At 36.2% G+C, this 27,155-nt stretch overlaps 1 protein-coding gene and 1 long non-coding RNA gene across 5 annotated transcripts in view; one reads left to right on the forward strand and one right to left on the reverse strand.

Moving 5' to 3' along the window:
* Positions 1-27,155, reverse strand: part of VPS13B (vacuolar protein sorting 13 homolog B) — a 357,489-nt gene that overhangs the window by 34,431 nt on the left and 295,903 nt on the right. For 3 of the 4 annotated variants that reach the window (XM_058175717.1, XM_058175719.1, XM_058175720.1), the window contains 11 exons: positions 17,916-18,071; positions 14,927-15,190; positions 13,353-13,436; positions 13,020-13,195; positions 12,162-12,332; positions 9,632-9,833; positions 7,893-8,081; positions 7,021-7,167; positions 5,653-5,936; positions 1,975-2,102; positions 1,457-1,656 (listed from right to left, as the gene is read on the reverse strand). In XM_058175717.1, the coding sequence (XP_058031700.1) occupies positions 1,457-1,656; positions 1,975-2,102; positions 5,653-5,936; positions 7,021-7,167; positions 7,893-8,081; positions 9,632-9,833; positions 12,162-12,332; positions 13,020-13,195; positions 13,353-13,436; positions 14,927-15,190; positions 17,916-18,071 (2,001 nt within the window). The remainder of the gene's footprint in view (positions 1-1,456; positions 1,657-1,974; positions 2,103-5,652; positions 5,937-7,020; positions 7,168-7,892; positions 8,082-9,631; positions 9,834-12,161; positions 12,333-13,019; positions 13,196-13,352; positions 13,437-14,926; positions 15,191-17,915; positions 18,072-27,155) is intronic. The other variant, XM_058175718.1, reaches the window with a different exon arrangement.
* Positions 1-27,155, forward strand: part of LOC131194583 (uncharacterized) — a 60,003-nt gene that overhangs the window by 22,245 nt on the left and 10,603 nt on the right. The gene's annotated exons all lie outside the window — the stretch shown is intronic.

Here is a 27,155-nt window from a genome sequence, read left to right on the forward strand (position 1 = left end):
TGCTGGGTTCTTAGTGCTTAGAGCACTGACCTTCAGAGGCACCCTGGTCCCTTGGAAGCTAAAGGAGGACTCATTTTCATGCTTGCAGTTGTATTGTCAATTTCTGTGAGACAATGTTGTTGAAGTAACTCACTCACTCATTCATTCATTCATTCATTCATTCCTTGTGTGTCCAATCACACTTAGCCAATAAAAATTCTATTCTATTCTATTCTATTCATTCATTCATTCATTTTATTTTGTCAAATACATATTAAATAATTATATAAATATAAGCATGAATTGAATACATAAAAGGAATACAACTAAAGGGAACATTAGGACAGGGACGGTAGGCACGCTGGTGCTCTTATGCACGCCTTACAGACCTCTTAGGAATGGGGTGAGGTCAATACTAGATAGTCTTTGGTTAAGGCTTTGGGGATTTTGGGAAGAGACCAGAGTCAGGTAGCACATTCCAGGCATTAACAACTCTGTTACTGAAGTCACATTTTCTGCAATCTAGATTGGAGAGGTTCACTTTTAAGTTTGAATCTATTGTGTTCTCGTGTATTGTTGTGGTTGAAGCTGAAGTAGTCATTGATAGGAAGTACATTGTAGCAGATAATTTTATGAGCTATGCTCAGGTCATACCAAAGGTGGCGTAGTTCTAAATTTTCTAAAGCTGGGAATCCTCCTTCCCCCTTTTGCACTTTTATTGTTTTTCGTTCAAATAAATATTCATGTTATTTTACTTGGCTCTATCTTTATTTTTTACATTGATCAGTAGCTGCCTCATTTCCCACCCTCGGCTTATACTCGAGTCAATAGTTTTTCCCAGTTTTTGTGGTAAAATTAGGTGCCTCGGCTTATATTCGGATCGGCTTATACTCGAGTATATACGGTAATCAAGAATAAAATGTAAAAAGAATATTCAGCTTTTAAAAGCCAGAAAAGATTGTATTTCTATCCTTACAATGATAACAAAACTGCCCTCAAATCAATAAGATATTATGAAGTGATTCTATTTTATTTTTTGAAACTGAAGAAATATTTACATATATGGTTCGGCTAAGATAGAGGAATCACTAAACACAATAGAAAAACAATTAGTTAAGAGAGGATCCTTTAGAATATCTTGGGAGGATCAAAATGTTAGTCTCTCTCCTTTTCATAGTAGATATTTCTTGCTTTTTAAAAATAAAATAGAAGCGTGTCATATAAAATTAGCACACTTATCTAGATTGAGCAACCAAAAAAACCTCACTTCTTGCTACAAGGAAATGCATTCAGGCCCTTTATTTTTAATTAACTCCTGTTTTTAACTTGTACATATTATTTGTTATTATTGTGAATTTATAATCTGCTCTATGCAAATGTTACCTTTTATTCGGGAGAAAGGCGGTCTATAAATTAAAAATATTATTATTGTTAAAATACTTTATGCTGCAATACAAAAGCCAACCAAACCACTAACCTGCGTTCCTTGGTTATTAATGTCAACAGAATCACTCCATTCATTTGCCTGTTCCTCTGATGACACAACTTTTAAGAGAATGCTAGGGACCAATTCCCTGGTTTTGCAATCTGGATAGCTGGCAATCTGATGATAAAGCTCGTGGTGTACTGCACTTTCAGCTGGAATATGCTTGCAGTAAATAGCAAACTTTGGTATGTCTAGATTTTAAGGAAACATCAAACAGGCACTTTGAAGAACGTTCTCTGAATTTATGGTGCAATTTTATAATATCTCAATATGCACATGCAATTCCAGCCTGTAGAGAACTCTATCTGACAGATGATCAGTACAGACAATTTCCTTGTTTATTTTAGGGATTTTCTCTTTGCTTCGTTGCCTACGCATTCTAATATTTGATTTAAGTATGTTTCATTTTGAATAAGTATACTGAAACAAAGAGTTGAGAAGGAAAAACAAGCACAAGCCTTTTCGTTAAAAGGCTGAAGTATTACGCTGTAGCAACAAAAGTGACATACCTTTGATGTTTTCTTTCAAAAGCAGTGAGATTGGACACCTGTTGTGGATAATTATGCGAGGGCTAGGATCTTCTGAGAGAGTTAAGTATGTCACCCCAAGATGTTCCTGGTAGGTCATTGCTATAGCTCTAAACAAGAATGCAAATTGCACACTTCTTTAAAATAAAGTTCATCTGTAGTTAAAAATTGTACCTTCTTAGTAAGATACTAAAGAATAAATATTCAAAGTTTTTATACCTAAAATCAAAATCCTTAACATTATCCTTATGAATCAATAATCAACAACATTACCCTTATGAAAAATTTAAGAAAGAAAAACAAGATGGGAAAGTCTTGTTTTATTATAATTATAATAAAGTCTTATAATTCAAAAAGTTTTCATGTGAGAAAATATAACCATATATACAAAATTTCCCCTAAAGATGTCCTTCATTTAAAAGGACAATCCAAAGAACTCTCCAGCACTAAACACCACTTATATTAAATAAATGCAAAAGAGTAATAAAAAGCAAGATCTATAAGCAAGATGTACATTTGTTAGCATCATGAATGACTGTCATATGGGAATATAAATGAAATCAGATTCTTATAATTTATATATAAAATATAAAAATAAACATATTAATCAAATTGAATGAGCATGTTAATACTTACAGCCATGAATTTAAAACTTTCCTTCATATATTTTTTTAAAAATAGCAAATAAAGCAAACCAACTGGTTATATTATTATTTAAAAGAACCTCATAGTTGCTCAAGCAATGCCTATCAGATTCCTTTCAGCAAAGTGTCTAAACAATTTTTTTCCGCAGTAACATACGAGTAGCAAAATGTAATATTCCCAATTTTTAGCGCCCACCTATACAAAGTAATTGAAATATGGGATTACTGGCATAAATCTCCTCCAGATAACAAGCAACTAAAACTATAAGGTTTTGCTCAATCCCAGATAATTTGTTTTGGACTCAATTTAAGAATGTACTCTTGCACTTTTAACATTCTGATTTATTAAATAGTTTGTTGACTATTTCAAAAATATTTATTAGTGTCCTGTGAATATAATGAACGTCTGATTTTAAATTCTGAATAGTTTTAAAAAGATCTAGTGAAAGAAAAACTTGGGCACTATTTTTGAACTTGAATCAAACGAATTGTTTTTTCTTCTCTATTCTAAATAATGTTTGACCTAACATTGATCAAGAATATTAATTAGTCTAATTAAAAATACAATGATTTTATTCATTGTCATAGAAATTAATAACATTCTTCAACATGTAGGTAAACTATCAAAGCAAAATTTAAAGAATTATTTAGAATGTTTCTTGAACTAAATTCTTGTGGCACACTAAAATCTTCTTACATATTTTCAGTGCTGGAAGAGTAAACTATTTTCTCTACATGCTTTCCATGAATAAAATCCTAGGTTATTCTGGAAAAGCAAGCAGTAAGGAAAATGACCTGATGCAGTATTAGCAATTTCCTATGTTAGTTTAACATACAACTGTTTGAAACAAATAGCCAATATTACACTAGAACAATTAACCAGTATCCGTTTATATAATTGAGATCATTTTTAAAACAATCTACAGATCTTTATCCCAAAAATAATAGCATGCAAACACTTATGAATACAGAAAAAATGAAAATAGTGTTCAGTATGCAGCTAGAAAAAAGAAGACAATTTGTCTATTATTTAAGGAGAAATGAACAAATAACCGAGCTCTAATGTCTATCCAGCATATCTAGTCTACACAGAGTTTTTATTGCAAAGCAGAGAATAAACTTAAAATAAGTGAATAAATACATATATCAAGTTTGGAGCTGGGAATCTTTACATTTTTAGAACTTTGCTAGTGTGTCCTGTTGATGTTTGGTAGGATTACTGTGTTTTGTCAGCAGCTTTTTTTCTAAGGCCTATTTTGGAATCTCTTGAAGCTCAGCCACACTATTCATAAATCATCCAGAGAAGTCACTGCTGAGTGATTGAAATGATATAAGGTATTCCCCTCCTCAGTGCTTAGGGATTGAAACTCATTGTCTTCAAAGCATCTCCCACATAGCTCACTCTAAAGGCAATACCATATGGTTGATTCTGATCTTACATTATATAGCTTTTTATTTATATCTACAGGATATTCTAAGAACAAAATCAGTTTCGGGACAGGAAATAAAAATCAGGTTTTCTAATCAGCAATGGAATTTTTACTGTAAAGAGTGGCTTAGTTTCAAAAGGGAAGGCAACTTTGGATATAGGTTGCCTTTAAAACTTGGACAATTTCCTTCTATATTCTCCAGGACATCACGTCCCTCATTAATTTTCTTCCATATTGTTCTCGTTTGTTCTTTTTTCAAATAAACTGTGCAAATAGCTTATTCACGTAACAAGTAGTTTACTACATTTCCCCATCATTCAAAGAAGCAATTCCTCCATTCCTGCTGTTAATAGTTGCATCTCCTTGTGATATGAGGCTGCACTATCATAGGCCTATAACATTTTTCGACTGAATTTACATCCAATTCTGACTGGCCCACACCAGAATTCCTAGTGCTTTCTCAGGTTACTAAGGCATCGACTTGAGTAAATCTCTGAAGAGAAAGCAAATTTTATAACTGAATGGTAGTTGGTAATGGTAGTAATCAAGAATAACTTTCATTTTCTGAATAAGGTATTCTGATAGAAGTGCCATGTTCCTATGGTTTCAGATGATTTGCTATTTCATGGGGTTACGGATAAAAATTTTATTCATTTGTTTAATTTCTATGCTGCCCAACTCCCAACATATAGGAAGAGATACGTATTATATCTATGGTGGTAAAGAATCAGAAGGAATCTGGCGACTTCTTTTCCAATTAACACATTTTATTAAAAGGCATCAACTTTTGTGAGCTGCAGTGCACCATCAGATGTATTTGTTGTTAGTTGCGAAGTCGTGTCTGACCCATCGCGACCCCATGGACAACGTTCCTCCAGGCCTTCCTGTCCTCTACCATCCTCTGGAGTCCATTTAAGCTCACGCCGACTGCTTCAGTGACTCCATCCAGCCACCTCATTCTCTGTCGTCCCTTTCTTCTTTTGCCCTCAATCTTTCCCAGCATTCTTATGCATCAGATGTATAAGAAATCTCTAATCTGAGTTGTATAATTTTGTATCAATTTCTGGACAATGTATTTTATTACTACAGAGTGGGCCTAATCAGAAGCACAGAATAATAACATAGCTTCCTTGGTCCTGCTCCTGCTACTTTCCTCCCTGGTATATACATGTAACAGCTTTTGTAACCGCTCAGTGATTGAAAGAACAAAACTAAATCGCAAGATGGTCTTTGAGCTGCACCGTGCCTGTCAAAAGCTGAACTCCATGACATCCCAAGAGTGCCATGCACAGGTGTAGGACACCTACATTTGTAACCACAAAGAAGAACATTCTTGTTTTGCAGAATTATAGCATTCTCTGGCTCACATTAACCATGTCAGAAAAAACATGTCCAGTAAAATATTATACATTTCCTTTTCCCCCTTTCTTTTTCTTATTGGAAACACACAGTGAGCACATACTGTGAGAAATATATATCTTTACTTTTTTCTAATAGCGTGAATATATGAAAAGTACAACTGAATTTACAATATCAAACACTGTTTCTGCTTAAAGGAAAGCTTCATTCTCATACAGTCTACCTACCTGGTACGGAATCCCTTTTCATCTCTATTACCGACAGGTACAGCTATGCTCTGCCTTGGGAATTCCTGTCTAATGACAGCTGGTAAGCTCCAGCATGGAGTGTCAGGACCATTTGTGCCGTGTTTGAAGCTTAGCAACATATACTTCTGAATGGGAAGCTCCTCAGAAATGAACTGGCTCATGTCAGGCATCAAGTCCCAGTAAAGCACAGAAGAAGCTTTTGCAGCATCTGACTCTGTAGCGGAACCAACACTAAATATTCTGCTGTCTGGAGATGGTAAAAACTAGAAAACAAAAGGGCAAGAAAAAATAAAATTAAAATAAAAGGAGAAATAGCGTATGTAACTGTTATTTGCTGGAATATTTGACAAATTGGTACTGTAAACTTCTGAAGAATTTGCCATTCCATGTATAATAAAGACTTTGCCCTGATCCTTCAATATTCAAATTTCATTATTCTAATGAATGGAGAACTTGAGAGGGAAAGCAGAGCAATCATAATTTTAAGCAGTAGTTTGAGGCTCGCAGAATTATTTTATTGAAAAATATTATTTTGAATGTAATTGGGAGATACACACCTTTTTTTAGTAAAAGAAACAACTGTTATGTTCTGCACAATGGTACACTAGCGGATGCTTCAACTTCAGTAAAAATCAAGACAAGTCATATAAAGTACACTGAGGACTGCCACATGTTATTTGTTTGGTTTCAAGGAAGAGATTTATGAGAGAGTGGCATTTTGCATCTTTAAGTGTATTTTATTCACATGTTTTGTATATAGAGCCCGGGAAATGATTATAAAGTAACAGAGTCATGTTGAGGTGGTGCACACAGTTTCAAGCTGTCAGTAGATATACCCATCTTATAATGAAAATGCTGTAACGTAATTCTTAGAACTGTTCAATAGTTATTCCAGACTCTGCTACTTCTGTTTCAGCAGCTTATCTAAAGAGAGCCAGGTAGAACTAGGGGTGGGTTCTACTAACCTTTACTACCGGTTCACAACGGGAGCGTGCACGCTTCGGCGCATGCGCAGAAGCCCCTTGATGACGTCGGGGCGAGTGGGTGGAGCCTCCCGCCACTTTTACTATTGGTTCTATAGAACCAGACATAACTGGGAGCAACCCACCACTGAATAGAACTAATACTATGACCTGGCAAACAATCATTTTCCATTTCCATTACTGACTGTATTGTGGCATCTACCTTTTAACTGGAATAACTTAAAATGGCTACTTTTTCTTATCCACTGATTTTCCTTCAATCGAGAAAAATATTACTTCAGACTCTTTCCTGCTGCTGTAAATTCCTCCTGTTTAGAGAAACAGCTTGAACATATATTAAAAAAATATGTAATCAAAGTTGTACCTCTTCTCTGAGCTGGGAATTCATAGCAGAGAACAGCGGCCAGCAACTGATTTGGAATGGGGTGTTATTCACAATTATACTCTTGTCTTCAATCTGCAGGATTTGAATACCACGTCGAACAATGGAAGAAATGCAGAACTGACACAACTGCAGAATAAAGTAATAGGAGGTTAAGCATATACAATTAATAACTTGTCGAGAAAAAAAAGTAAAAAAAACACATTGTCTCGGAGAAAGATAGATAAAAATGCCCCCTTCTTCCAACACATAGATTTTTTTTGAAGTCTATCAAGCCCTTTTTTCTTAAGGCTTTCCCTTCATTAAGTTCAGAGAAACAGATATGGGAGGCTTCCCTGACAGGAAGTTCTCCATTTCTGTGACAGATGATGTCCCTGACAGTTCTCTATTTCTTCTTTACCTTCTACCACTTCATTTATTTCTCCCCTAAGCAGCAGCATCTTTGCTTAACCACAACAAGAGGAAAAAAAATAGTAGTTCTCAAAATCATTATTTGGGTCATTTGCTCCCTATACAGAAAAATTAATGATAAAAGGTAGAGTCTTTGATATTGTCCTGTTTGCCAGATTAGTTGAGAAATGGGATCCAATCTGCAGACAGAATTTAGTTCTTCATTCCTGTCTGCACTAAATGGCAGAACTGGAATCCAAATTGTTTTGTTCCAAGTAATAGGCACAGGAGCAATAGCAATGGCTTCCAATTCAAGTGTAAAATCAGTTATTAATTAATTACTTTATATCTGGAACATCTTTAATTAGCTATTTTTGAATGAAGTTTTTTTTTTAAAAAAACAACTTAATGGCAGACATGTTTTTTCTGTTTATTGCTTTTAAAGATTAGGATATAATTCTTACCTTTTGATGACCTGGAAAAGCTCCAAGTCTGATCTCTGCTTCCACAAACCCTTCTTCATCCAATGTTACCACCTCCTCATTGTCACCATCCTTCCATTTTGGAGATGTCATGTTGTGAACCAGCTTAATAGCGACTGACTTGTGCACAGTATTACTATTTGCCCAATATATTCCAATTTGAAAAGCTTCCTGAAATGAAAAAATATCTGATTACCCTCAATATTTCCATTTCTCAATATTTCCATTTGATATTTAGGCAGAGGGAGTTTCCATATTTATATAATCCCAAATAAACTTTGGAACCTATTTTACAGGACAGTCCTTCAGAATGTGAAGATAAATATTTTATTTCTCCAGTCTTGCCTTTACTAGGCTAAGCATGCCCAATTCTTCTAGCCATTCCTCATTAAGTTTTTATTTTAGACCACTTAATCTGACCTTCTTTGGATACACTCTGATTTACTTTTCTAAATGCAATTGCAAAATGAAAGCAGTATTTTAGATATGTTCTAACCAAAACAGAATAGAAAGGAATGAAGATTCTGACAAAAACTTTGTCCATGCAGTTTATTTTTCTGCTTCCTTGTTGCCTCTTGTTCAGCATCTGATCTACTAAGGTGCCCAGATGCCTTTCATGTCTACCACTAGACATGTCCAATATTTCCCTCCAATTTTTTATTTCCAGCCTAGATGGACTGAGAGTTCCTATCAACATTCTTATTTCTGGTTTTGAAACACAGAATGATATTACTTTCATAGCCTCATTTTTTCTATTATACAAAGCTTTGTACAATGATACCTTAGTATGATAAACAGACCAATCTGTTTATATGTTGTAGGAGAGACACTCAAGTAACTTTTACATCTCCCACCCAGCTATGTGTATAATTCATGGCTAAGACAAATTATGTACATCCAAATATATGGCTTAAAATTCTAAATAGAAAAAGCATCAGAGAGCCATGCACTGAAAGTTAAATAGAAGTACATATTTTAGAGCAACCAATCAATCCGGCCTACTCACATAGTTAGAGATAGTTAAGTTATATTAAAGGGTTATAATCCTGTTTATTTAAGGACCATAAGGGAATAAATTTAAAAATTGTGCACACTTCAGAAATGGTTCCTCAGAAAGACTTTGGAATTTGCACAAATGCAGCAATTCTCTGGTATTAAAAAGTGTGTGGGGAAAAACATTTTCTGTGAAAAACAGGAAAAAAAGGGGGGGAACATTATAACTCTTAATGCTTTAAAAGTTACATTAACATTTATGAGTGAATATATTGAACACAAAAACACCTGAAAAAATTGGGATATTATGATAAAAAAAGGAATGTGCCATGCCGACGTGAAGTTTGAAACAATCCTGAAACATTTTCAAAGCATGCACTAGCCAACATAGTAGCCCTGTTGCTCAAACTCCCATAAAACCCCTCACACCTCAAATAATGGAAGCTCTTGCTGATCTTAAGAGACTTCTCACTGTTTGTCCCACATGATGAACAGAATTAACTGGATATGTGGGCTAATTTTCAGCTGGAAAGTGGGCAGAAAAATGCCTCCCACTTGTTACATGTGATTCTCTACTTGTGCATTTACTGACAAAAACAAGATGCATTGTGCCCTATGTCATAGCTCAGCAAAACCTTGTGACCTCTGAGTTGACATGTCTCATCTACATGAAATGAAAAGGAAACTTTTTCAAGAAAATAACACATGTATTTCAATGGAAAGCCTGCCTGGAAGTTTGGTGGTATCATTGTTTTCCCAGTGGGAATCTGCAGAACAATCCTTTCCCCTTCAAATAGCCAAAGATCCCACTTGGACTGATTGATCAGCAGAGCCCATGGCAGGAGTTCTATCAGCAGCGTTTTCACACATGGCTTCCACACCGACAGCTTCACGCGCATGGGGCTATCCCACTGAGTGAGCTGTTCACTGCTATTCCAAGGAACATATCAAAGGGGAGATAAAAGAAAATGGTTAATTCATTGGTAAGATTTGCAGTTTATCATCCTAGCCATTCATAAAGCTTTGGTTACACTGTAGCACTTCTGACAACAGGTATGATTCTGAAAGACAATCAAGGCAAACCTGTCCCTGATTTAGTGTCTCTGCTTTGATTGAAATATACCTTTATTCAAGGATCAAAAAGCAACTGAGATTTTTAAGTAACTGAATTAAAGTTTTTCCTGGGCAACACCTGGCAATGAGATTCTCGGCCAGTTTCTTATTCTTGAAATGGTGGTACATGTGCTTCCTGCATATATGACTGTCATATTAAAAAAATAAATATTAACCCTCATCCGTCTCCTGCTCCTATGTTGCCATGTGAAAAATTACTCTCTGTCCTGGAATGCAGTTTAAGTGGGAAATTACAAAAGGAAAAGATTAGGGACTCCTTGTTAGGAGGAAAATGCCAAACAGATACTGAAGTTTGCACGAGTTCAAGTAAGCCTTCTTGATATTCCAGCTACTTATTTGTAGGATTAATACAGAGATGAGTACATTTACATAGAGCAGTGATGGCTAATCTTTTCAGGACCGTGCCCAAAGCGTGCACGGAATTCATGCGTGTCCCTGTGCATGCGTGCATGGCCCCTGCATGAGCCTTCCACGCATGTGTGTGTGCCCCCGCATACGCCCTGCGCATGCGTGCACGGCCCTACCCCTGTGCTCTGCCCCTCCAGCATGCGTGGCAGTGACCTGACAACCCGCTGGCTGGCGGGAGGTGTGCGCACATGCACAGCAGTGCTAAATTGGGGCAATGGCTCACGTGCCCACAGAGGGAGCTGCGTGCCCCTTGTAGCACGCGTGCCATAGGTTCGCCATCACAGACATAGAGCCTAATGGTAAATCCCTCTATCTTCATTTACTTATTTTTTTTAAAAGAAAGACCTGGCTACAGTTATGCAATTCTCCTAATCTTCTCTGAAAACCGTAGGTCTTAAAGAAGTATGCAGGTAGGGCTGAGGTTATCACCAGACATCCTTAGGTTGCTGCTGGATGCCTTGCAATCTGTCAGTCCATTAGTGATACCACCCCCCACCCCACTTTTTAAATGTCCCACCACTTCTATCACACACCCAAGGTGTGTATGTCAAAAAAGGATTGTGGCATCGCCATTCTCAAGGTCCCTTCGTACCTCTGAATTATACTGCAACACTGACAAAAAGGAAGGGCTTTGATTGTGATGGCACAACTGACATCTTGCCTTTTTTGATCTCCCACAGGCACTGATAATGATAGACTGTGTTGAACATTTTAAAAATAAACAAACATAAACAACATCTCAAACTAAACCAAATGCCCATCTGGACATATATTAAGCTTGCAAGCACCTTTTGTCTGATTTAACATAATTTTTTATTTCTCCTGGTGTGTAAAGGTTTTTATGTATTCATTTATGATTTCTGGTCACTATTGCTGCATTCATACAATGATAATTGATGAATTGGTACCAAAGTAACTTGTTCACTATTATTTGCTGAATTAGGACTCTGAAGCAAATCTCCTAGCAAAAATACTGCATTCCATTTCCGGTCTGTTTTGCTCTTAAGGCTACTTTTCTTAGAATTAAATTATATATATTAATTGTTTCCTGATTGCTTAATTGTAGCCTATGTTATCATTAAGTGTTAAATTTGTACCCTATGGCTATCATTAAGTGTTGTAAGTGTTGTACCTTGATGAAGGTATCTTTTCTATTATGTATGAGTCCTTCGGGAGAAGGGCGGTATACAAATCGAATAAATAAATAAATAAATGTACACTGAGCGCATATGCACCAAGACAAATTCCTTGTGTGTCCAATCACACTTGGCCAATAAAAATTCTATTCTATTCTATTCTATTCTATTCTATTCTATTCTATTCCATTCCATTCCATTCCATTCCATTCCATTCCATTCCATTCCATTCCATTCCATTCCATTCCATTCTATATTCAATATGTCTTTTTGGAACAATAGCAGTTACTTTGATGAAGCAAGTGGGAGAGAATAGTCTGGATTGTAGATGGAAGAGACATTCTAGCATTTTGGAAAGGGAGTTTTCTCAACTCTGCCCTGGATATGCTAGTGAGAGCAAATGGAACATTTGATACCCATGGCACATTAGTCCCCTTCTCTTCTTTAGGAAAGAAAGCTAATCTGAAATATATAAAGTTCTTAAACATGAGTTATTTCAAGATCATGTGTCATTTGCAAAGATACTTCTGCCACTGCAAGTCGAATAACCTCAAAGAGAAATAATCAAAAGGAATGATACCTGGCAAAATCCTTCTTTGTGTAAGGCCAGATAGATTGAGGTGAGCTGCTGCACCCATAAAAATCATCAAGTATTTCATGTATGGTACCATTTGTATTCGTTTTGGTGGCTATCTGTTTAATAAGTGCCGTTGAGATAGGCACTGCACACTCTGAGGGATTATCTTCTTCCCTGCCATATGAATAAAAGAAAAATACAAAAGGTGTGGCATTCATTGCATGAATTTATTAAGAAAGCAACTGTCAAACCTTTGGCAGCTACCTGAGTTCAAAATGATTTTTCCAAGCATCAAAATGCCAAGAGTGCTCCTTAACAAATTTATTAAGATAAAAATAGTATGTCATTATTATAATAATTGATCTAGCACAGTGGTGGGTTTCCCCTGGTTTGGACCAGTTCGCAAGTAAAACCGGCGGGAGGCTCCACTCACCAACCCTGACATCATCAGGAAGCTTCTGCACACGCGCGGCCCCATTGCAAACCGGTAGTAAAGGTAAGTAGAACCCACCCCTGATCTAGCACTTTATTCAGTGACTGCAAAAAATTATAGGACTTTGATGAGAACATTGACATTTGATCAGATTTAGTGATCTGTGTAAAATTATATCCTTCTATATTAATTATTTTTATTTAATTTTAGAGTCCTGTGAGTATCAGTTGAGGGCCTGGCAGGTATGGTACTGTCAAACTTTAGTTTATGTTAGGTTCTGAAAAGTTTCCAATAACAATTTCCAATAATGAAGCAAGCAGTTGGGAAGTACTGCTCTAAATTTCCATTACTTATATGAAATTGGGTGAATGCTGATGAGACACAAAAGCAACCTTTAAATCTAACATATTTAGGAAAACATTTTTTACCTGGCTTGGAAGGTTAAATGATGGATTAGATCTGGTTCTATATTTTGCAGAGTTTTTTCTTGTCCTTTTCCAGGAATTATCTGCATTTCACTCAGACCCAGGTTTCTTTTCTGTAAATGTATGATGATGGGATCTGAAAGATGGCTCCTTATGATAAAAAGAGGGCTGAAAACAATCTACAAAAGTAAAAGAGCAGAGCAGTATTGGATGCAGTGTTCCAGCTCAGTTGGACAGTTATAACAAACTGTCAATAAATCTCTGTTTTAGGGTCAAACTGACCGTATTCAGAACAGGAAGAGTAAGATCAATTTGCACAAGGGGGAAGGTACTCACAATTCGTTGCTGGACTTGTGACTGGGCCTCTAGCGTTAAAACCATGCACCACACATAAATAATAGAACTGTTTGATGATGGCACCTGCAGTGAAGGAAAATATATTTATAGAGGTTAATATAGCCTCATGGAAGTAAGTAACCACAATCAAACAGACTGCAGAACAGAAAGATAATTTTCAGCAGAGATACAAATCATTATTTGTAAAGTCGTTTTAGTTGCTTAGAGTCCAACTAACATTAGAGAAATGGAAGAGGCCATTTAGGCCTTCAACTGCAAGCCTTTGCTGAGTTCAGGAATCTACACTAAAGTATCTGTGTCTGATATCTCTTGAGCTTTGCCTCCAACACATCTAATAGAGGGGAGTCTGTCTTTCTTTCTTTTTCCAGTCGCAATACATTGACAACTCATATTTAATTTATAAACTATTATTATTTATAATCAATTACTGCTTAAATATCTTTTTTCTGTTACCAAGCCAAATATTTCCCATTCTATACCCAGATATTTAATTTCTGTTAACCCTAACCCTAAACAAATAAACTTATATTGGTTTCTGTTACAATTGTTCATTTTTGTCAGGTCATTTGTCTAGCTGGATAATGAATTGCTGATGATCTTTCTGGAGCAAAATATTTAAGCTGTTTATGTAGCATTTAATTGTCCTGCCATTCAGTACATATCTTGCTAACTTGCTAATAAAAATGTGGGGTGCTTTTCCAAATACATAATCATAGTATATTATGTTTATATATTACCACAATATACTAAGACGTTATCCTATCAAAAAAGAGATGTTAGTCTTTTGAAGATTTGTTCTTGATAGGCCATGCTCCACATTTTTCCAAATTCCTTCAAGATTTATTATCTGTTGTATAATCTTTCCAGGTATAAATGTCACCAACTGATTAGTTTGTAATTCTTTGGATTGTTTTTCCACCCTTTTTGGTAATAGGAGTAGTACTTGATCATTTTTAATGCAAAGAATAGCATAATTCTTCCAATTATGTGGTGTTTCAATGTTCTTCAAGATTTCTCAAAGACAATACATAAAAAAGTTGCCAAACATCATCTTTTCAGTACTACAAGGTGGAATTCATCTGGCTCTGAAATTTAAATTAACTGAAAGTAAGATATTCCTTGACAAAATTTCTGTCAATCTCAAGTTTCAGTCTAGTGCCTTTAATTCACAATTGTTTCAGGTAACACAACCACTAGTTGGAGAAGACTAAGCAACAATAAGAGTTGATTTTCTCTAACTTTCCTCTGTTGCCTATTAGCATTTTATTTTCTTCACTGAGAAAAAGAATTATTTTGTCTTTATTTTCAACGTAATAAAATTTTTAACTGGCTTTCCTGAGGCTATCTCTATTTTTGTTTAGACTGGAAATGGCACCATGTACACTTTTAGCAAGTAAATAGTATTTTTTAAAAAAACATATATAGGAATTAACTCATTTGGATTGGGATATTTATAGGTTGGGGACAGAAAGAAGGAAACATTAAGCAATTTGATTCTCAATTTGACTCGTTCAACACTACACCTCCCCCCCCCCCAATATTTGTTTTCATACCTGGATGACTGTGCTATATTCTGTCAGCTTTGACTCAAGTGATACATCTCTTGACCAATCTTCATCCCCTTTAGCTTTTACACTCAATTCTGTCAACTCATTATTTTCTAGAACATATGATGGTAGTTTCTGCTTGGGTTCAAGGCAATCGAAATGTTCTTTTACAACAGCTTGTCCATCATGTCCAATATAATGTTGAACAACTTTCAATTCAATGCTTTCAGATAGGTAACTACATACAATTTGTCTTCCACAAATAATTATCTAGATTAAAAACATAGAAGAGTGTTACATATGAATCAGTTTACAGACTGAAAGCTAAAATGCACCTTGCACATACATTTACATTACAGCAGAGTTCCCCAACCTTTCCGGTTTTTGCTGACCAACCTGAGGGGGAAAGAGGAGGGACTGGTTTTCTGTGTGAGCGAAAGGCAAATGTGTGTAGCTCCATTTGTGCCAGCAGCAGGCATGGATGCCCATCACTTGCACAAATGGAGCTGTGTGTGTGTGTCTATGTCCACGGTCCAGTTCTGAATGGACTGTGGCTTGGTACTGGGTCCCAGCCTGTGGGTTGGGGACCCATGCATTATAGAAAGAAGCTTGTAGAAAGACAAGAATGCTCAGATGTGACTATCTTGGCCAGTGAACCAATGTTTATTACACTGTACTGAAATCAGGCCTTTTATCCATTTGATTTAAATTTTTCTGTTCCATGTTGAGCTTGGAGAAATACATAGCACATTCTTAAATACGTTTCCTGTGTTATCCGAATTTGGATACTCTATTTTAAGTATTGACTTTAAAATCAGGATAGGTGAATACAGTTACCAGTGTAAAATTTAAAAAAAGCACAACTTGTTTTTAACAGTTCGAAACTGAAAAGAAAAATCATGTAAAATTAAACCAGCTTCTCTCCAGGTGGGCAACAACCAAGGCAATTCATGCCTTAATGTCATTTTGTGTCAAATACTGCAGTATGCTCAGAAACGGGCTGCCCATAAAGACTACCAATAGGTTTTAATCAATGCAAGTTGCTACCTGTGACCATATCATATAATGAAATTCCTACACTGGTTGGCACGTGCTTCTAGGCCTGAATAGAAGCTGTAAACCTTAATCTTTGAAACCATAAATTGCCTAGGCCACTGATGGCTAACCTTTTTGGTGCCAAGTGCCAAAACTAGAGCGGGCACGTGTGTGTGTATGTGCATGCGTGCATGCTGGCGCTCCAAAATCCGGAAGAGAGCTGGCGCGGGCGCATGGCACACGACAGCCAGCTGCTCTTCTGGGTTCCATCATGCACATGCGTACTGGCCAGCTGCTCTCTTCCGGGTTCCGGTGCGCACATGCACGCAATGGAACCCGGAACACCAGCTGGCGATGGTGCATCACAGCCTAGGTTATTACTATCCGAGAGGCCACTTACCATGTTATGAATTGTCATTTGTTTTATATGCTCAGCAGGCACAGAGTCTGCAGATACTCATGTGCTGTTGCTGTGGTTTACTCAAAAGGAGGCTGGTGTTTTCCCTTCGCCACACAATTTTAGTAATGACCGTATTATATTTTAAATTGGGTTCTTAATTACTTTGTTTTCAGTTGTAGTATTTTCTTGCACAGTTGCCTGTATCACTGTGAAATTATGATCAATGTAGAAAATCACTTTAAATACAAGTAACTAAAGGCTGAGAGGGGCAGTGTCCAGGATTTTCCAAGAGGCAGTATTATGAGTGCATCGCAAACAGTTCTCGACTTACAATTGTTTGTTTAGTGACCATTCAAAGTTACAATGATATTGAAAAAAGTGACTTATGAACATTTTTCACAGTTACAACCATTGTAGCATCCCCATGGTCATGTGTTCAAAATTCAGATGCTTGGCAACTGGTTCATACTTGTGACAATTCCATTATCACAGGGTCATCTGATCATCTTTTGTGACCTTCTGACTAGCAAAGTCAATGGGAAATCCAGATTCACTTAGCAACTATGTCACTAACTTAACTGCACTGATTCACTTAACAACTGTGATAAGGAAGGTCAAAAAGTCACTTAAAAAATGTTTCATTTAACAACAGAAATTTGGAGCTCATATATGGTTATAAGTTGAGAACTACCAGTAGTCCTAATATATAAAACTGAACCTGCCACAACTGATAGGTTTCCTACCGTGTTTCCCCGAAAATAAGACCATGTCTTATATTTTTTTGAACTCTGAAATAAGCGTTTGGCCTTATTGCCATGTGCTCAAAAGCCTGATTGGGCTTATTATCAGGGGATGTCTTATTTTGGGGGAAATAGGGTATTGTTTAACAATGATTCTTGTTTTCAAAATTAGTGCTTCTATTAGACCAGAGATAGCTAATCTTTTCAGGACCAAGTGCCCGAAGCGCGCACATGAATTAGCACATGGCCCCCGCATGAATCTATTAAGTTTTGTAAGTGTTGTACCTTGATGAAGGTATCTTTTCTTTTATGTACATATGTCTTGGAGCATATGCATGAAGACAAATTCCTTGTGTGTCCAATCACACTTGGCCAATAAAATTCTATTCTATGTGCGTGTGCCCCCGCATGTGCCCTGTGCATGCGTGCGTGGCCCTGCCCCTGTGCTCTGCCCCCCCGCATGCGTGGCAGTGACCTGACGACCAGCTGGCTGGCGGGAGGCGTGCACACATGTGCAGCTGTGCTGAATTGGGGCAATGGCTCGCGTGCCCACAGAGAGGGCGCTGCGTGCCACCTGTGGCACGTGTGCCATAGGTTCGTCATGATGACGGTATAAGGCCATCCATAGAAAGAGGAAAAGGGGTGGCAAGAGAGAAAGATGCTTCATGATTACGTCTGAACTGAAAGCATCAAAGCATCTATTGCTATTGTGCTATTACTAAGCATAATTATGGCTAAAACATCCTTAGACAATGTGATGGGAAAGAATCCTAACTAGAAATGTTCATGTATTGCATGCAAATCTTCTTTTTTTACTTACTTGTTTTTGTATTCCATTGAGCTGCTGAATCTTGATAATAAGCGAAGCTGTCCTTCCCTTATACTGAATAGTTCTGATAAATGTTCCTGCATTATCTACACTAAATGGCTCAGACCACCGCCAGTTTCCCCAACCTTCAATACAAATATGTAGCAGCTGAAAAGAATAAAAAACAAACAAAGCAGAAATAAACAATAAACATGTTAACTGATGACCCATAATAACCAGTTAACTTTATGGCAAGAAAAAAGTTTTATTGCTGAAAAGGTTCTCATTATGAGAACTGAAAATGTCTATTACCTTTCATTGGAAAAATAAACAAGCTGCATGACCCATGTAATCTAGCATTCGAGGACATCATAAGTCTTGATAATCATGTGTTTTATATTCCAGAAAGTAAATAAACTTCCAGTTTTGAAAAGAGAATTTCTAAGCACGTTAGCCTATTTTATCAGAGGCTAACTTTTACATGAGGGAAACAGCCTGCCATATAGTTATTTATGATGATACCCCTTTCTCTAGCCCAAAGAAGATTACCAAGTTGATGTGTTGTGAATACCAAAACACAAATAAAACCAAGGCCCCAGAAGGAGATAACAACCCCTCTACTTACAGACTGAGGGCAATGAATCAAGGCTAATGGAGCGAACATTTTGAAATTATGCTTTCCAGCCAGTGAAGGATGACACTGACCTTTAAAAAGGAGGCACAATAGCAAATGTCTAAACGTTGCAACCCAGTAACTTGCTGGCAATTTTTGGTCCCTTCAGCACAAAACTGAATATAAAATAAACATGTCCAGTACAGTGGGTGGCTTTTGAATGACAAGCGCTAGACCTTGATTACTAACACAAATATACAAGATAATAAGTACCCTGAAGGGAAAAAAATCATTCTCTAAAACAACTTTGATATTTAAATCTTAGAACCAAATAGAGGAATAGAATTGCTGTGGCCGAAACCAAAATGGCATATAAACAAAGTACAAAGAATAAGAGTTTGGCAAGAGAAAGGAAGCTAGAAAAATAAAATGGAGTATGATATATAAAAACTAATCTCAGTTATGGTGCAACACTAAAAAATAAAATGTTCTGAACTAAGATATATTGTTATCTCAGGCACCGAGCTAAAATAGTTGAAGTCCCTTAAGTTTAGGGCATGCATAAGACATTGACCAGTTTCTGCCATCTTGTTACTCTCACTGTTGTATGCTTTATGTAGATTTGTGGTTTATTTTTGTGCTGAAACCGCCCAGAGTAGACTCCAATTGGATGGTGTCTAAGTAAAACACAATGCAATACAATACAATGCAGAATATATCTAGCCTGAATGTATACTATTTGTGTCAGAGAATCCTTCCTACCTTCTATAAACTACCTCATTAATGAGTATTGCCAATTAATCGGCTGTCAGTTTTCAACTTCCAGTTTTCAACAAAAAGTTATTATCTTTTCTAACTTTATGTCACAAACATTATTTGCATCTGGCTTTCCATGAAAGTTGCAGTTGGCTGCCACTGTAACTCTGCATTGGAAAGATTATTTACATTATCTTCATATTTAAGAGCCTTGGTGGCGCAGTGGTTAGAATGCAGATTGCAAGCTACTTCTGCTGCCTGCAATTTGGGAGTTCAAATCTCACCAGGCTCAAGGTTGACTCAGGCTTCCATCCTTCCGAGATGGGTAAAATGAGGAGCCAGATTGTTGGGGGCCATATGCGACTCTTTAAACAGCTTAGAGAGGGCTGTAAAAGCACTGTGAAAGAGTATATCAGTCTATTGCTATATTTACATTCCAATTTGGGGCATAGCACTATGCTATGATTTCTTGGCCACATGTGCTCATCATGTTAAATGATAATTTGGTGGCATGTCAGCTGCAAACAGGTAAAATGGGTCTCAGGGTTAGGTCAAGAAGTTTCTCTAGCACATGGCTACATGTCTGATATTCTGAGATTAAATTGGAAGCACTGTTCGCATGCTCCCTCTTCCCTTTTTACTGTACTTATGTAGAGATCTTGGATAATTCATTGATTTCATGCTTTAGAACCTGATTAGGCCTCAAATTAATCCTGTACAATTAAGTTGCTGCGTCTGGATATGTTTCAGTTGCTTCCATCCTCTTAGTATATGAATGTGTGGAATTTAGCCAGCCCCTTCCTGATGTCATTGGTAACATTTCAAGGTTTTTGTATTCATGTGTAATATTTTATACAGGGAGTATTTGTAGGACTGGGTTTGGCGACATTCTTTTTTAAAAAACGCTGATATCAATGTTCCTATTTTCTTCCCTACATTATTATTATTTAAGTTTTATGCTTTAAAAATAATGCTGAACCTACATAGTAGTAAACTATTAATCTATATGCTATATATAGTATATAACATGGCAACACCAGGATTTCTAATCATAATTTGAAGAGACCACAGGGATCGAATCCGCAGGTAAGACTAAGCCATGATGAATGAGCAAAAGAAATAAATTATGGTATAATGTTGGTCATCAACATGATGGCTTTCTTTGACAGCACACAGAGTTCTGAAGTGATAACGTCCTTTACAATGCTTAAATCTATGACAGATTAAGATAAAACTAATGGAGTTTGGTAAGATGTCTTCCATTACTTGTAAAAGTTAAAAGAACCCAGATGGTAGTGAAGAAGTAGATGGTTTGAAATTAGGAAAGTTCAAGAAATTCATGAAAAAGAAATTTACTTTGAAAATGAATTTATCAGTGGACAATGGAAAAAATAGATTGATTAAAAAAGAAGGCAGAAGGACAGCAAGAAATACACCAAGCAGAATGGTAGAAGGCACAGATAAACAAGAAGAAATTCAGATTAGTGTATCATTACAAATACTCTGCTCAATACTCCGTTGTGAATCTTGATTTCAACAGTCATGAAATTCTTTCTTGCATTAATCCTTTCAACATCAACTGGAAGAGGTAACCCAATTATATAATATTTTAATAATCAGGAAAAACTGTATAATTCGTGTGTTTTCTCTTTAAAAGGGGATTGTCTGTTTAGCTACAAAGTCTCAGATAAGAAGCCCAAATCTCCAAACATTTGGATTTCATAGTACCATTTTCTTTGGTCCTTTGTAACTTTAGCAAAGAAGAGTGGGATACTTAATGTAGATAATTCCCAGAACAGCTTAAACGGCTGTCAGGCTGCCATCTACCATATGAAAAAATAACTTTTTTAGATCGGATCACTAACTGTTATGCTAGTACAATGTCAAGAAGTTCTTATTTTTGCTGTGCAGGTAAAAAAAATAATCTGGTGGAAATATTTACGATAAACTTGCCAAAATGTCACAAACAAATTCCACTTGTACTTTATTTTTGGCTTGTGTTATAGAATGAGCTACAGTTTACCCCTATTAATTTAATTTGTTTTTGTTTTTTTGTACAAGTTTTTATTGATTTTTAAATTCCCTCCCCCTTCCACACAACCACAATTCATGAACAGCGTATTGACATTTTCTTATCATATACAATTCAAAATATTCAAATAAATTTTTCTTAGTTACAATTTTAGCCAAAATGTTTATTTTTTTCCAGTTTTTTATTCCTTTCCTAATATTTCTTTGCATATTTTATTAAATCACATCTACTTTCGCTTTCATTTTCTAATTTCTCCATTTTTATTTATATTAATTCCATTTCATTCCTTTTTTTGTTTAACAATTTCAATTTTTATACTTAGAATATTTTCGGGGTTGTCTTTCCTCCATTTCCTTTTCACAGCAAACTCTTCCTCTCCTTACACTCCTCTCCCTCCCTCCTTTTTTCCCTATTAATTTAATTTGAATGATTTTAAGGTTTCTATTCAAAACTACAAAATTATTTATGGACTGCTATTAGGAATCAAGTATACCATTAATGAAAGCTAATTTTGCAATACAGAAAGCATGTGACTAAGGAACAGGAAGCAATTTCAAATGTTTCATAAAAGGAGGCAAATTAATTGCACCAAATTAGGAATTCAGGCCATATGTTGCTGTTAGATTAAAAATTATGTTAGGGTTAGGGTAAAATAAAGTATGAGAATAAAAAGACAATCAGGATTCCACAGAATAGAAAAATGAATAGGAAATATATAAAGTTAGTAGTAATTTAATCAATACTGTGTTTTAAAAAAAGAAGAACCTTGGTAAAAGCAATCAATTTAGTAATGCTTAAAAGTTTGTGAAGCCATTTAAATTTGAATTATTCCCCCCCAAAACAATGAACAAGTATAATGTTTTGAATTCATTTATTTAATTGGATTCCGTTTATCTAGTTTTAAGACTTTTGTGGGGAACACATCACATTTTAGGTCATATTTATGCAGAAATATTGAAAATTCAAAAACATTCACAAACTTTAAATATAAATTGCTATAAAACTGTGAGGAAGAAGTGCTAATTCATGTGCGCGCTTCGGGCACTTGGTCCTGAAAAGATTAGCTAACTCTGCCCACAGCCAACAGTTCAATTTTGACTGGCTCAAGGTTGACTCAGCCTTCTGACGTCGGTAAAACGGGGACCCAGATTGTTGGGGGCAATATGCTGACATTTGTAAACAGCTCAGAGGGTTCTGTAAAGCATTAGGGGCCGGGATAGCTCAGGCAGTAGAAGCCTGTTATTAGACCACAGAGCCTGCAATTACTGCAGGTTCGAGCCCGGCCCAAGGTTGACCCAGCCTTCCACCCTTTATAAGGTAGGTAAAATGAGGACCCAGATTGTTGGGGGGGCAATAAGTTGACTTTGTAAAAAAATATACAAATAGAATGAGACTATTGCCTTATACATTGTAAGCCGCCCTGAGTCTTCGGGGTATAAATGTAAACAAAAAAAAAAAAAAAAAAAAAAAATTATGTTAGGGTTAGGGTAAAATAAAGTATGAGAATAAAAAGACAATCAGGATTCCACAGAATAGAAAAATGAATAGGAAATATATAAAGTTAGTAGTAATTTAATCAATACTGTGTTTTAAAAAAAGAAGAACCTTGGTAAAAGCAATCAATTTAGTAATGCTTAAAAGTTTGTGAAGCCATTTAAATTTGAATTATTCCCCCCCAAAACAATGAACAAGTATAATGTTTTGAATTCATTTATTTAATTGGATTCCGTTTATCTAGTTTTAAGACTTTTGTGGGGAACACATCACATTTTAGGTCATATTTATGCAGAAATATTGAAAATTCAAAAACATTCACAAACTTTAAATATAAATTGCTATAAAACTGTGAGGAAGAAGTGCTAATTCATGTGCGCGCTTCGGGCACTTGGTCCTGAAAAGATTAGCTAACTCTGCCCACAGCCAACAGTTCAATTTTGACTGGCTCAAGGTTGACTCAGCCTTCTGACGTCGGTAAAACGGGGACCCAGATTGTTGGGGGCAATATGCTGACATTTGTAAACAGCTCAGAGGGTTCTGTAAAGCATTAGGGGCCGGGATAGCTCAGGCAGTAGAGAAGCCTGTTATTAGAACACAGAGCCTGCAATTACTGCAGGTTCGAGCCCGGCCCAAGGTTGACTCAGCCTTCCACCCTTTATAAGGTAGGTAAAATGAGGACCCAGATTATTGGGGGGGCAATAAGTTGACTTTGTAAAAAAATATACAAATAGAATGAGACTATTGCCTTATACATTGTAAGCCGCCCTGAGTCTTCGGAGAAGGGCGGGGTATAAATGTAAACAAAAAAAAAATAAAAAAAAATTATGGAGTGGTATATAAGTTTAAGTGCTGTTGCTATTGCACTTAACAGGATTACAATTTCCAGAGGCAAGAAGGCAGTGTACATTATAGTTTTATGCACCAGTTCCTAAGTATAAAGCTGAGCAGAATCATGCACAGGTAATCCTCAATTTATGACTATAATGGAGCTTATCCATTACAGTTATAAATTGCTACAATAGTACACAAGATCATCACACAATCTGCCCAATTTTATGACCTTTTGTTTGCAGTGTCTGTTAAGTGAACCCATTGTTCATATAACAGTACAGGAAATCAGGAACCAGAGTTATTCAAAGAAGTACAAGTTTATTCCATGATACCGCTAAACAAGAATCTGAACTACTACCGATTAAGGCAAATTGGTGGCAGATAAGAATAAATTGAATTCAAGCTGGGCTGGACTTAAATCGCTTGTGGGCATGAAAGGACTTCAGACTGATGAGTAGCTTGACCCCTTCCTTGGGCTCAGCCTGGTCATCTCCTACAGTGCTTTTGACAATCACCAGAAGTAAACATTTTCCGACAAAAATAATGTAAATCAAGGTCACATGTTCATGGAGTGCTATAAACAGTTATAATTGTGGGCTGGTTGCTGAGTACCCAAAATGTGGTGATGTGACTGTAGTGGGGGATAGAGCCATTGGAACTGGGTTAAAGGGGTCTGTCATAACTTTAAATGGTCACTTAGCAACCAGTCATAAGTCAAGGACTACCTGGACTCAAGCAACATCTTGCATATCAATGACATCAAAACGCGTGAGGGTCTCATATCATGAAAGAAGTGTGGTAGATATATTATCTGCTAGAGAAGTACAGTTTGAACAAAATGCAGTGAGATGTTTATAAGATAAGCATAAAAAGAATAAAGGGAAAACAATAATTCTGAGAATTATCTTTTTAACCATATGTACTCAATAAGATGTGCAGCTGTTTTCCAAAATATGGGCATCTAAAATTCTATCTTCTATTTATTGCTTTTTTAAGTAGCTATTAAATAAAGGGTTTACTTCCAAATCCCATAATTTGATTCTTTTACCAAATTTACATCTGAAACAAATATGTCTTGAGGTTTTAGCTGTATACCACTGAAGCAAAACCAAAGGAATTTTAAGCCTCTTTTTATTTATTTTTATTATGTACTTTAAATGGGCAATTACAATACTTCTTCTCATCTATAATCAGCAAAATAACAATTAAGTCTCTAAATGATGCAAATGTTAATGAAATCCAACTCTTTGAAAACTATTCATTTTCATTAAAAGAACTGCTTTGCCATACTTTAAAAAAAACATTTTTGCAAGGTTAAATAAAATATTTTATGGCAATCTCTGCTGCTTAGTTCCTCTGTAACAAGAAACACGAGACACAGGTTTTCCTTCCCAATAAGGGAGCGTGGTATTTGAGACCTGATCCTAACTCATTTTATTCCCAAGTGTGAGTTGAACAAGTCAAATATGAACTAATGCCTAGAGGAACTTTTCTGACTCCGAAATATGGATTATTTCATATTTCACATTTATCTTAAAATCTGCTCCCAGAGTTCTTAAAATTCACTAACTTGGCAAGATGAGAATTATCATGAGGAATGAAATAGCTTCAAAATGATGAAGTCATCTCACATTCCATTAAACTGACACTTGCATGGTTTGTCCACAGTTGGGCACTGTTCTGACCTCCAGAGAATAAGTTCCTCAAGAAGTCCAGCAGCAAGAGAGTTTGGAACCTGCCACAATATGTCCATGCTGAAGTCCTAATAAATTTGTATTAATCCTGGATACTTACAAGCGAATGCCGTTGAAAGAGTAAGACAGATTAAAAATTAAAGCAAGAACGCTGCTGCTCTGGTCCCCCAGGTAACAAGCTATTTGACATTTTCACACAAACTACTTTTTTAAAATAGCCACACAAATTACATGATGCAGGTGTAGCTTTAGAAGAAAAGAGAGGACTGTATTGAACCAAATTCTTACGTTTCTCCATGGATCATTTCCACTTCTCAGTTTTGGTGTCAAGGGAGAAGTAATAAAATATCAATAGAACAATAATAATATGGAATATTACAAAGCGCATTAACTTAATAATTACCAGAATATTGGGTTTCAGACAGCCAAGCATTTTAGTGCTATTGATGATAGATAATGCTTCACTGCTGTTTTGCTTTTCTTCCCTTCTGGCCTCAACCAAATGTGTGCTACAAAAGTCCATGGTGTCCCAAGGAAGAAATGCTCCCCAGAAATAAGTTATATAAGGGGCTCTTACAATTCCCAGTTGAATCCCTCCCCCTTTGTCCCTGTTCACTTTGCCTAGAAGAGAAAGATAAGTGTAGATGCAGGAAGAGGAAAATCTAAGTTATTTCTAAGTTATGAATGCTCTCTGGAGAACAGTACAGTTTCTCATCTGCAATTATGTTATTTGTTTAGCAAGAAATTTCAACAAATTGGTTTGTTTAAAGTACTTTAAAGCAGGGGTCTCCAACCTTGGCAACTTTAAGCCTAGAAGACTTCAACTCCCAGTATTATGGGAATTGAAGTCCTCCAGGCTTAAAGTTACCAAGGTTGGAGACACCTGCTTTAAAATACCCTCTGTTCTTTTTTTTTTTAATTAAGTAATTAATTAATTAAGTAATCTCTGAATAGTCAGTGACGCTTCAAGACAAGGATACTTTAACAATGCCCAATCAGGGCTGTTTGTATTTCATTGCTTGTGGAAGACTTCAACTGTTCTTCCAGGTTTTTAGCAAGCCAGATAACATTCTGCAGTTAACTGGGCAGTCTTAATGCCTGAAGTTCTAAATGCTGGCAGAAAGACATGTGGAAAAAGTATGATTTTCACTACGCTGAGATAAAAAGGTTAAATAGTCCTGATCATGATTGGCTTGGTTTTACTGCCGTTTAAAAAGAGACAGAAAAAAATGCTATTTCAAAGGGGAAAGATTAATGTGAAAAGACTACTTCCACATGAGCAAAAAGCATAGGGAAAAATAGAGATTTATCAATTACACTGGTCATAACTTGCCAATCATCCCCCCCCACCTTAAATTGCTTTCTGCAATGGATAATCTATAGCAGAGTAAATTTTAAAGCTCTTCTTCTTTTGCTTTTAAAAAAAATATGTGTGAACTCAGTGTGGTTATTCCACAGTAAATATATACTAAGTGCAGGTTTCTGTGATTGACCTTAGCCGTTCAATTAACCTGCACTCAATTTAGAGATAACAGAGATCATTTTCTCTATGATATGCTACATATCTTCTTGCTAAGAAAGACCTCTTCCTACTAAGGAAGAGGAAAAAAATATAGATAATGGTTCTCCCAAAATTACTGTATTTTCTCACTATTTCCACCCACCCCCCCAAGTATAAGTATAACATATGGCAAGAGTGCCCAGCCCAGATTATTCTGGAATATAAACATGATCAGCAGCGGTCAAGCAATATATGAAATTGTCCTTCAATCACCAGGTTGCTACTTTTCAGCTATGACCTCAGAATTTTACAGTCAGAATCTAATCAT

This window comes from Ahaetulla prasina, chromosome 3 (genome assembly GCF_028640845.1).
Source record: "Ahaetulla prasina isolate Xishuangbanna chromosome 3, ASM2864084v1, whole genome shotgun sequence".
Taxonomy (NCBI): domain Eukaryota; kingdom Metazoa; phylum Chordata; class Lepidosauria; order Squamata; family Colubridae; genus Ahaetulla; species Ahaetulla prasina.